The sequence below is a fragment of the Sylvia atricapilla genome, chromosome 7 (genome assembly GCF_009819655.1).
Source record: "Sylvia atricapilla isolate bSylAtr1 chromosome 7, bSylAtr1.pri, whole genome shotgun sequence".
In the NCBI taxonomy this organism is placed as follows: domain Eukaryota; kingdom Metazoa; phylum Chordata; class Aves; order Passeriformes; family Sylviidae; genus Sylvia; species Sylvia atricapilla.
The window spans coordinates 21,367,389-21,380,355 of NC_089146.1; the positions used below are offsets into that span (position 1 = coordinate 21,367,389).

The 12,967-nt window shown below is 34.0% G+C and overlaps 1 protein-coding gene across 1 annotated transcript in view; it reads left to right on the top strand.

Annotated features, from left to right (window-relative positions):
* The window catches only part of KCNH7 (potassium voltage-gated channel subfamily H member 7), a 211,209-nt gene that overhangs the window by 121,178 nt on the left and 77,064 nt on the right, over nt 1-12,967 (top strand). Inside the window, 1 exon segment of the mRNA XM_066322881.1 lies at nt 2,954-3,109. Coding sequence (XP_066178978.1) covers nt 2,954-3,109 — 156 coding nt within the window.

Consider the following 12,967-nt stretch of genomic DNA (forward strand, 5'->3'; position numbering starts at 1 on the left):
CTGTGTAGTCTTATGAAATCGTACTGTTGAATACACATAACCACAGAATCATACATCATATCAACACAGCAAATAGGGGAGTGAAATCTGTTCATCCCATATGGATATTTTTCCACTAATTTAACTAGATGAAACAGTGGGCTATACAATGTCTTAAAAAAAAGAGAAAACAAGTCACTATCACCATGGAATTTAAGCTGACAAGAAAATATCCCAACTTTTCCTCTATGATCTCCAATGATGATAACAAGAGAGCAAAACAGGTGCATTTCATGATCACTCCTAAGTAGTAATAATGAGAAAATTCAGATATATTGCTAGATATTGAATTTATTAATTACAAAGGTATAATTTTCTTAGTTCTCCTTAAATCATCCACTTGCCTGGTTCTGCTAGATAAGAAATGCAAATTCCAGAAACTACATTACCATTTTTATTGCTCATCGGAAGCATGTCTTACTTTGAAATATTCAGCACAGAGACTAAACAGGAAAAACATGCTGAGTGCAATGAAGAGCAGTGGGATGCCAGAGTGCAAATACTGAATAAGATTGTTTGTAAACAAGCTTCTTATTATTTCTTTATTGCTATCAACTCCAACAACTCAAAGCTTATCTTTTGAATTTGTTAATGTTATTTCTTTGTACCCATCTCTTTTTTAAAATCACGTTAGAGTATTCCATGCTATTTTGAATTTTATATTTCCTTATTGTCCCTTCAATAGTGCTAGATACTGAGAAGTGTATAGCAGGTAGCAGTGTCTGTACTAAAGACAAACACTAATAGTGTCATCAACAGTGACTGCAGCCGTCTTATTTTGGTTAACTTGCAGCATTCCAGTTTCAGTCATAAAAAAAAGTAAATATATTTTTCCCATTAAAAAGCCTGGGTGTCTTGGAAAAACTTCAGACTAATGAACTACACTGGACTGACTAGTCTGTGGTGTATTTGGTCAAAGGAACCATGCTTAATTAAACCACACATGAACCTTTCCTGTATTTTGTTCCTGAAATATTTCTACATACAGCTTAAATTTTCAATCTTCTGCCCTTTTTGCCTTGTTCTTAAGCTGTGGACTGTTAGACAACTCTTGGCCTCTGCCCAAAGATCCAAACCCCTAGCTCCAGTACAAATGAGGTTTGTAAATTCTTGAGGGTGGAATTTTCTACACAAATGGGAAATAGCTTCACAACTTAGCACTGTGAGAAGCGTTTCAAAAGCTGAAACACCCTTGCCTTCAAAAGCAGGAAAGTTTTTAAAGAATTGTCCTCATAATCCTCCTTTGGAAATCCTTACAAACATCTGATCCACTGAAGTTCAGTGTTATTCAAAGACAAGCATGCCTCAGCTGAGCCCCAGTTCCAGATATTGGGGGATACCTGCTCAACCTGTAAATCTTCATTTCAAAACCAACCATTTAATTTCCTTCCAAGCAAATCAATAAATATAATTTTCACTTTTTGAACTCAGTATCTATTTTATTTGTTAGCTACAACCACAAAGAGTATTTCAAATTTTCTCCAGCCCCTCTGTTTAACCAGTCTATGTTGCAATGGTTGTCCTACAGCACTTCTATTTTTAGCTCTAATGGAACAGTCTTAAATTGCTTATTTTCTGTTTACTAAAGACATTGAGCTTGTAACCATGGAAACTGTGGCAAGTGCCACAGCTTAACTGTTTTATTAAATGGATGGGAGTTACAACTGCAAAACTTGAAAGGCCAGCATGTCAATTTTATACATAACTCAAATTGTCATATATGCCACGTTATAGCAAGTACTATATTAAATATCAGAAGCCAGAATCTGGTCTTGGTTGTAATGATATAAATTTTACTATCTCTCTCCTCAATGGAAACAAATAATTTTAAAAAAATCTTGTGCAATCTAGATCAAAATCTGGTTTTGTCAAATTGCACAGGCTGTCAAGTTTCAGTGATTACAGCATTTGAGTGCCTAAATTGCAGATGATGTACATTAAACCTGTCCCTAATTATCATGAAAAGACCCCATCTCACAGTTGTGTCTGCATGAAGTTTTCAGAACATTACTGTACTGTTTACAGCCATCATATTATTTTTGAAACCACTGTGTTCTATAACATTAATAGAAAGAATTAAATCAAAAGTAATGACTTCGTCAACTGAAACTTCTAAAGCTATAGTGGAAAAAATAACACAAAGGACTCCTTAAATCTGTAACTGGGCTTTAAAACAAGAACATCCTGAGCACCAGAGGTATTGAAAGTTTACACTCTCAATTGCTTTTAGTATAGGGTGAGTATGCTCCATACATGTGAAAGCTAGGGTATTTTTAAATTCATACTTCAAATTGTATATAACACTTAAGTCAAACCCTTCTGAAAATTATTGAAAATTATTAGGACAGTTTAGAAGATTTTTGTGATGGAATATAAAATAAATATATATAATTTTTAACGCAAACTTAAACATTTCCCCAAAGTCTCCAAAAAACTAAGAGCTAAAATAAGAATAGTGGTACATTTACATCCATAAATACTTAATGCATGACTCATCCTGTGTAGTAGAACCAAATGCTTGAAGAATGTTCAACATTTAGAAGAATCAAGTTCTGCTTTCTTTTCAAGAACTGTTGTTGGAACAGTGTTCACATTTCTACTTTTGGTGTTAAATGTCTCCAGATTACAAGTCCATCTATACAGGCACTTCCAGTGAACAAAAACCAAAACATAAAATTGTCATTTTAAAGGAGGCACCTTTTGGTAAAGGTAAGACTCCAAGAAATTATTAACAGTGGTATTTCTTTCTATGAAAACATTACTGTTTAAATTAAATAATACATTTGATGCTCAATTATTGAATTCAAAGTAATGTTCTTCACTGTCTGTTGGCATAACTAGACTTACTGAAGTGAGAAATGTGATGTTTCCTTCCATTTATACATTTCTTTCTCTTTTTTTAATCCATCTGCAGGATCTACCTTCATTTGCAACACCCACATAATTCCAGTGAAAAATCAAGAGGGAGTAGCAATGATGTTTATTATTAATTTTGAGTATGTAACAGATGAAGAGAATGTGGCATCTCCTGAGAAGTGCAAGCCAATATTGCCATCTAAACTTGTAAATCGTAAGTTACTCAATGGAATTTCTTTGCCTACCTCTACTTTTATCTGGAAAAGTAACCAACATGGGCAATAAGATTAGCAAAGGATGCAATCCCATTAATTGACTCAATAATGCAAAATAAAAAGGAGCTAAATGTAGCAAACCTGCTGCAAGATGTTGGTAAAATAATCTATCAGATCTTTGGTAATACAAACAGCACAGATCTTGTGAATAGTACTACAGCATATAAATTCACAAAAACTAAAACCTTTCACAGAAGTGCATTACCCTTGACAAAAATCAATGAGAAATGGAAAACTGAGAAAAAGTATTGTGATATACCCCAAATATTTTGTTTTAGCCTACTTGAAATTGAATGTTTCAATTTTACAAAAAATAATTGGTGGCATTTGATTAATAGTTTGTGAAATGTGATTAAAATATACTAGAAAATATAAAAATCAGTTAAAACATAATTAATTATTCTGATTTTATCAAATAAAAGTATTTAGATTGACTTGAAGGATGGGGGGGGGCAGAAGGGTGGATGTATAGGAAATGCTTTTGCTTTCATTTCACTCTGGAACTTAAGTATTGTCAAATTTAGAAAACTCAACACAAATGTCCACCTCTTATACAACTACATTGTGTGGCTTTCTGTCCCACTGTCTGCAGAACATGTGCTCTTTCGCTGACCTTCACTGTGTGCAGCAACAGCACATGATCCTTCTGCTTTGCATTGCCACTCACATAATCTACTCTTGCTGCAAGATATCCCAGAACACATCCCATTTGTACAGGCTCTTAGTAAAGCACAGAACGCTCTAACAGTGAGTATTAACACTTGGAAAATACCTTTCTGCAGGGAGATAATCTTTAACGTTAGTACAATCAAGAAACATAAGTGTTCCAATTGTTAAATCAACACTTCAGTTTTCTCTAGTTAGGAAATAAAGACTGGTACAATTCTCACTGTGGGAAGCAAGGAGAGAACTTTCTTGATGCAAACACTACACAGTACCTGAAGCGTCTGTAGAAGCCTACAATGACAGGATGTATAAGAATGTGGCAAAGAAAATTTCCGTTACTGGAAACTTGCAGTCTGCAAATAATTATTGTTCACCAAATACCACATTTTTGAAAAAGTATTTGTAAATTGTCTTAACAGTACGTATTTGAAATCTTATGCTGTTATGCTTCCTTTTCTTATTATGTTTTGCACTCGGTTTGGGCTTTTTAATAACCAGTACAGCAGGTTTTTGTTGAGATCTTTTCGAGATACCAAAAAAACCCCACTTTTTCCTTTCTACTGATACAGTTAAAATCCCATTAAAGGGTATCAGGAAAAATAAAAAAAATATTGCATCAGAAAAAAATTTATAGTAAGTACATCAGGCAAATCCTACGCATATTCTGTTTTTGTTTTAGTATACCATGGTTTTGTGGGTTTGAAACATCTTACTTCCTCCATTTGAAAAGCAGTTTTATAACATATTTAAAATTGTCCAGCTTGTCCATGCTTACTGTGGTTTTATGGACAAAATCAAGGTAAAATACCAATTGGGGAGAAAAAATGAGCTTCATGTCTTGAAAAAGAACATTTTGTTCTGATATCTGTGACACATCATTGTACACTTTCAGGTGTTATCACTTGCTGCATTTTATGGTGAAAAGCCACTAAAGAGAAAATCTGCAAAAAATACCCCCACTTTGTCAAAACATCCTTCTCTTTTTATATGGGTTTTACACCTGACACACAGGGGATTTCCTGGCTGAGAGTTCTTAAAAAATTAATAGGTGAACCTCCAAGCTCAGTACATACCTGATCTCTCTCAGAGAGGGATCAAGATGCAAAAGGAGGCAAAAAAAAAAGGTGACTTGAACCATTTTCCTGCTAGTAGGTACAGCCAGATGCCAGAAACTGGCAGAAACTAGAGCAGGCACATGGCTGCTCCGTCTTCTACTGAGTTGCTTGTGGTTTCAGAGCAGACTGTTATGTGGGATGGATGGGATGGATGGTGATACAAAATATGCTACACAGCCAAAAATTCCTCTTGGCAAGAAAGAGGCCAAGCTATGCAAAACATCCAGAAATAACTGCAAGATATTGTGTACAGTTCAATGGTGGTTTTAAACTAAAACAGACAAAAGCCTTGAAATACAGAAAAGGCAGAGAGAGACCAAGAAGCTGGAAAAGAAGTCCAAAAAGCTAGATTGTTTACCAGTAAAAACATGTTTTTAAAATTCATGTTCCCAGCATAAGAAAGGTACACAGCAGATTCTCCAGGAGATGGTTTTTCATCATCATACTCTATTTAGAACTGGTAAACCAGATGATCTCTTTTCACTGGATCACAGACAAAATGGAGAGTAATAAGTACTGGTTCAGGAAAAAAACCAAAAAAGTAAAAAATCCCTTTGAATGTGGTAACGAATTTAGAGAATAAAAATAGAGAGGTAACCAGACATATAACAAATGCAATATATCTCTGACAAACAACCAGGAAAGGCAACAGCTAATAACAAAAGACAAAAGATTTCAGATTACATTAACATCTACTACCCAGAAGCACACAGATCATGAAAGATTTCTTTCCAGAGCTCCTTAGATTGAGTTTTCTCATATTAGAATGCCTTTTCAACATGAGAGCAAAAAAAGTTGACTGAGTCAGGCTGCAGGAGAGAAGAAAAAGTTATTAGGAAGCAAATAGATGGCACCTATTTTCCTGACCCTAAGAAACAAGATAACTTTTCATACTCTCATCCTGTCTTTAATTGGTTTATCAAGAGTTGATCAAATTTATCAAGTGTATCTTTGAAAAGCCTTTCCTTTTTTCTAAAAGCATGTATTCTGCAAGCTGCAGCCAACAGTTTTGAATACTACCACTCACCATAGGGTTCCTCATGACAGAAAATGCCACTGAGGTGAGCTCAGTTACAGCAGAGGGCTAATAACATCCAACTTGTGGATGGTTGTTGATCCCTACATGGGTCATTCATTTAAGAGCTGGACTCAATGATTCTTCCATTTCAGAATATTCTGTGATTCTGTAAAATATAATGCAATGTAATAAAAAAGCACTTCATGCCATGAGGAAAAGAGGGATTTCAATCTGTTAAAGGGCTGAGGGCCCTCTGAACAAATTAAGACCTGTGGAAGGCAAGTAACATTTTTTATGTTTATCTCAGTGACTAGCTCTGAGCTCTATATTTAGCTCTGGATAGGCAAAAATTTAAAAATTTATCAGCTGAATATTGACAGATATTTTCAACAGTGTAAATTCTCTAGTACAAGGATCCTGTCTTTTGTTATGCCCCAGGATGATGGCTAACACAATTAGGTTCTGATTCAGCACCGGGCTTGACAGATGATGATAATAATAGATTATTAAAAAGAAAAGGTATGTTTCAGGAGCTTGATGAGTACATTTGAGTATAAATAGAATTCCCTCTAGTCTGGTGCTCAAGAGTTCCTATCGTATATGCAGCAAATGTCTGAATAGGCAGAAATGTGAAAAGTGAAGATAGTGGCTTCACAATAGCAATGTAAAAGTCCTTTCATTTGATCCTTTTCTTCCTTAATTTTTCTGGCAAGAATTTTTCATCAGTTCTCACTGGCAGCTGGAATAGTTTTTGTACAACCAAATAGTGAAATTCTGGAAGATCCTAGCATGCACTAACCCTGTAAATGAACCACAGCCAACTGATTTTTCACTCTTTTCTGTTTTGTTGGTTTTTTTAGTGTGCTGCAGTTCTATTTTCCAATGTATGCCAGTTCCCGAGTAAAACTAATGAAGCCTTTGTTCATCTATAACTCTTTTGTTTTTTGAGGAAAAAAGGGTATAGCCCAAAACTTTTGCCATACCTTTTCATTTTTGTATTCAAAAATGTTCCATCTTTGTTTTCAAAGACATGCAGAAATTTCTTCTGAATGCACTTATCCTACAACTGGGTAACATCCTCTTTCCAGTATGAATATTATTTGTACAATGTGCACTTAAAGGGAGAGTTAGAGAAACTGATTTTTTCTATAGATGCCCCTTCATCATTTGACCTTTATAAGCTTTATCTCATTTTCATATATGAGAATTCTACTCATTCTTACTTCAATTCTTTTCTAATAAGTTTGCTTGGATTTTGTGTTGCCTTTTCTTAGATCATGTCAACATTTTAGAATTCCAGAAATTAACAGCTATGCCCAAAGATAAAAACACATATTAACATTACCCCACCTCACTTTACATGTGAAACACTTGTAGACATAAATACCCACTTTTTAAATGACACAATATTTGTGTATTGTATTGAAGTGTTAAGACTGATAGCTTTGAACTATATAAGCCCCAAAAATGGATTTTACTCATCTCTAACAGTTCTTATGGACTGTTCTCTCTTACACATGCTAAGACACTAACATTTGCTTGATTATCACTGTAATGATAAAAAATCATTCCCAAAAATGTAGTTCATAAATTTTCATGAATCTAATCTTTTGCAAAGATGTATAAAATTTTGAACTCCAACTGAAATAATACCTGAATAATGTATATTTAGCAAGATATTCATGGTAAAAGAGAACTTCTTGTTAGACTCAGTATAAAAAAGAACACAGAGCTTTGCGTAAATTATCTACAATGAACTAAATTAAGAATACATGATTTTATACACCTTAGCAAAAAACTTCTTTGAACACTAGCAAATTATAATTTAAATTTATCTAATAGTAACATCTGTGAACCAAAACAGCATATGAATTCCCATTCATTGTGTTGTACAAACTTCATTAAAATCCATATTATAAAGTGTTAAGCTATAACTTCCGGGTGTAAACATGTCTTTTATACCAATGGTTGAGGAAAGGGACCCCTAGTGTCCAATTTTATTCCCAAATCTTTCAAACATTCCCCTGTGGTGTATTCATCCCCTCCATTATTTTATGAGGAGTTTTAACAGAAATTTACAGAAGTAGGGTCATAAACTACTATATGCTCATGACACCTGATTCTATTCCTCATAGCTATGAAATACTTTTTGTGTGTAAAACTAGTGACTACAATCATGACATAGATTGAACTGAGAAAATCAACAGCCAATTTAAACTGACAGAAACCCATAGATTTGAGGACACTGACTTCAATATGAAGAATGTGGCTACAATTTTTTTACCCAAAAGAGACCATTTGGAATTGCAATGAGAAAAGCCTTTCAGAAATTAATTCTGAGTTATCTTCATTTTCCACCCCACCTAGAACATTCTACCTTTCTACAAGATCTATAAGTGCTTTTTCTAACATGTAATCCAGTCCTGTCTAGATTGCAACTTCTGTTAATCAGTAGGCTAAAATAGCTAGTCAGATGAGGTAACTTTGTCACAAGTTTTATTCCTTTAATTTCAGAACAGTTCTACTAGGTAGGAGTACTAACCTGTAAACTAAATATTGGTTCCCAAACACCGTGTTTATTACCTAATGGGAGAAAGCCCAGAAATTTATTTGATTAAACATGTAATTGCAATCTGCCAAAGAGGGATATTTCAGGATTGTCTTATCATTTCATCATTTCAAATCTATCAGCCTTATAACGACACCCTGGAATAATTTCTTGGGTTTCTTTCTGTGAAGGAAATGAGAGGTTCTGTTACGCTCCGAATAAATGGATAATAACCTTCTTTGGATAAGGTTGAAATAAAATGAAGAGGTTAATAGTATTCTTAAAACAGCCAAAACTATAATCAGAAAATCACCTTTGAAGCAACTTCTTCAAGGTGCTTACTCTTCAGCAAGTTTTCTTCTTTTCTGGCCCTAGCAATGGAGTTACATTGTAGAAGGAGAGGACACTCTATACACTGATGTTGTAAAAAAGTACAACAGCAACTGAAATCAGGCCTTTCCTTCAGTCAAAGAGCTAGCTCAAAACCACAGTATTTGCTTTCCTCCGAGCAAAGTACTTTGCTATGTAAGTAATTATAGCAGTTTAGTGAAGAGCAAGCATATCTTTTTAGTCCTAGAATTATTAGGGCTTCAATGTTGTCATGAAACACTGCATATTGTTTGATGCATGCAATTTTGCCTCATAGAGTATGGCACATGTAAGTAAGAGTAAGCCACTGACTTTGCCAAAAATGTAATGAGAAATTTGTCCAGGATCTTATTTTTAGCTGCGCCACTGGGAGCAAATTCATCTTCAGTGAGGGCTAGTCAAGAAAAAATTGTGTTCAGGAGGATAAAGTTTTCTATTTAGCCAACCAGCAACATAGTTCTGCAAACACCGTGTCAATTATGTGTATTTGTCTACAAGGTAAATTAGAGTAAATATTAGGCAAACTGAAACTGTGTTGAACTCTTAGCAAACACCAATCACCAATAAAAGACAGAAGAACCTCTGTTATTACCACCTTCAGTGCTCCACAAATACCTAACTGCCTAAATTAACAGAACAGCCACTGGGATAAATAATTTTTCCTAGTCTTCTTCTACAGACAGAGAAATACGAGTGGGGTAGCTCTACTTGTTTTTCCTCATGATGGCTGCTGTTGGGGCTCAGCTCAGAAAGGAAGCCTCCCTGGATTTCATGAACTGTAATTAGCTGTTTAAATTACAGACTCGTCCAGCTATGATCACAGAGCTATTTTGCTATATCTTATACAAACATTCAGTAAGAAAAAGCAATCTCTGCTTAAAAAGATTGAAAATGAAAAAGAGGGAGTGACATGGCTTCTTTCAATACCTTTCAATAGAGGCAACTTCTGCATACCACACAGGTCTTCCAACGATACATTTTTATTAATTTTTAACAGCTGTTCTATCTATCTGTACCTTTCAGGACATTTAAAACAGGGGGGTTCTGTGAGGTAACTTGAAGGCTAGGATAATGATTTTCTGAAGTAATTCCACATTATAATACATACCCTCAGGAAAGTATAAAGGTAGTGAGTTTTACTTCTTTCTCTGATGGAAGAAAGAGACATGTCTCTATTATTCATAATAAGAATTAGCACAGAGAACTTTAAACATCTGTGCACTTGCTAAATTGAATTATGGATTTTGACCTTGAAAAGAAAAAAAATCAAAACTATCCAGCTATCTCAAGCTTAGAGAAAAATGACTCTACTAGAAAACAGGAAAAAAATCCTATGGGCTTGAGAAGCTCTTAGATGGATGTTGTTTACAAGAAATATTGGGTTTTTATTTATAATCTTCAACATGAAAATGCTTTCTTTAACATAAGCAAACAAAATAGATCTATAGATAAAAATGAGGGAATATACCTCCACTGTGTCTCACTCCTCAAGCACAGAACCCTATCATTATTACTTGATTGTTTCAAGCACCCAGGCAAGTTGGGCATTTCAAAAACCTGAGAGCAACTGGCAAGGACACGTAGTCTGAGAAGAGTTCTTGCCATGAAGAAATAAAATAAGTGAAGCCTATCAGGAATAGGAAGCTAAGCTCCTATTCTAAACAAATAGTGAATAAAGTCTCTTATTTGGATGGAAATTATGAGTTCTTCAACTTTTTTAGTAAGTTTCATCCAAATAAAATTGTCCTCGTCCAGCAAAAAATTTATCACTAATTAGAAGTTCCATTTAATGAGAAATAGCATGTTTACTACTTTAGTTTTCTGTCTGGAACCTTAGCCAATTTTAAAACTTGGTAATTGGAAACATATATTGATCTATGAAAAAAAATTAGTAATTATCAAAAATTTCTTAATTGAATAGTTCTTAAATTTTCCAAGTAAAAAATAAATGTACTTTCAGAAAAAATCTTCTTCATATTACATATATTGTATGTGAATTTAAGCTACCTGAATTTTCTTCTAAAATGTGTGTAAATTTGGTATTCTGCCTTCTTTTCTTAATAGTCTGTTTATTTTTTTGAATCTGTTTCAAGAAAAAGCTTTTTGTAAATTTAGTTTAATTGTATTTCAGATGGTAACAACCTTTCAAGTGGCTCTTCTTCAGGTAAATCTATCTTCTAAAATTCTATCTACAAAAGTCCTTTTATTGCGTTGTTCTGGCTATATTATTTCAAGATCTCATTACATTTTATATATTTCTAGAAGAGTTCAAGTCATAATATGGCTCTTTCTCTCACTGACTGAATATTTAGTTCTGCAAAACTATAGATATAACAGGTAAACTATTAAATTTAATATAATTATATGACATATAAAATCCAAATTTAATGATACTTCTCATATTATTACTGCAAGTTGCAGTATGGAGAGCATAAAAAAACTTCAATCAGAATATGAGACAAAACACATTGCAGAAATTGATAGTGCTATGTGAATTCAGTGTTAAAACATAGAAAACATCTTCAGGCTTCCTGTCTCAGAGAAAAGCAGTATTTTTTTATCCTATGAAGCCTAAGGCAGCCAAGATGATGAACGGTTGAGAACTTCTTGAGAGCTTAATTTAATAGATAGAATAAATTCTTTTTTTCAGCTGCCAAAAAGCCCACCACAGTCTCACCAGCACAGCTGAATATTGTTCTAGGTAACAAATAATTTAGATATAATATTTTCTGCGCAGCTTGCTAATTTATTTCATTACAGTTTTTTTACTATTTTTCTTTTTCTTCAATCTTTTTCTTTAATCTTATTTAAGAAATAAAAATGCAAGAAGTAAAATCTCTTTCTGAGAGGACAAAAATTTCTTTTTTCTTATGGTTTTTTTACAAAAACATTTCAACTCCTGTAATTCTAATTAATAAGATGACATTTCTATCAATGAATGGAAGAAAAACAGGTAAATGTACCAAGTCATAACATTCAAGGGTACGAGCATTGTATCTTTTGAGAAAGACCCTGTTAATGCTGTTTGGCCTAAATTCAATGGTCAGTCACACACAGCAGAGCCTCACAAGAGACTTCATTCCCTTCCTTTCATATTCTGAGTCCTATGTACAGATATCAAAGTTAAATCTTTCTTACGAGGGAACATCAAGAAGATTCCTGGTTTCTTTTACTGGTAGAAGACACATGTAACCTTAAATTTTAAAGAAAACTAAAAGAAGTGCCAAAATTAAAGGGGACCATAGCAGAGGATAAAAACAAACAAAAAATGTGTATTCAGTGTCTGAGAATTATGAGTTCTAGCTTCTAATGTTAATAATTGCATATATAATTGCTTTTTCCTCCTGAAAATAAATTAAAATTATTTAATGAGAAGAGCAAGAAAATTATCCACTGAAGTATGCTTCAATACATTTTGGGAAAAAGAACTGAAAAATCCATAATTGTCTCTTTCTGTAATTCTTTGTCCCAAGGCCTGCTGTGCCCAGACAGAAAATAAGGCATCATCACATGCCTCAGTGTTTGCATAGAGTACATTCAAGTATTTGCTGCTATTTTAGACTGCCACTGTTTAGGGATTCCATTTCTCAAAAGCAACTGTTTCCTTTAATCTGTTGCATGAGTTGCTAGAAGGTATTTCCAAGCCTTTGAGCAGCAATTCAGTAACTGTCTCTGTCTGTATTTCTATTTCTGATTATCTAAATCCTGGAATTCTATGACAGTAGGCATTCAATTATGAGAAAATATTTCAGCAAAGGTCTGACTTTTCTGAAAGTAATTTTGTTTATTATTTGGGGAAGTTTCAGAAAAAAGGTACTACGGAATTAGCCCATGCTCTGGAGGACAGTCTGTCATAATTGACTTATCTTATCTGCCCCGTCAAGGAAATCTGTTTCCAGTAGGTTGGTCATTGTGGATATATATGTTCTATTCTTTAATCTCATATATTGAAAAAGTAACATACTTCATATTATAGCCAGACCAGTCATTCACCATTGTAAAACTATCCATGACCTGATTTTCTTCAACACCTTGGCACAGTTAACAAGATCTACAGGAACATGAGCAGCTCACTTTGGTT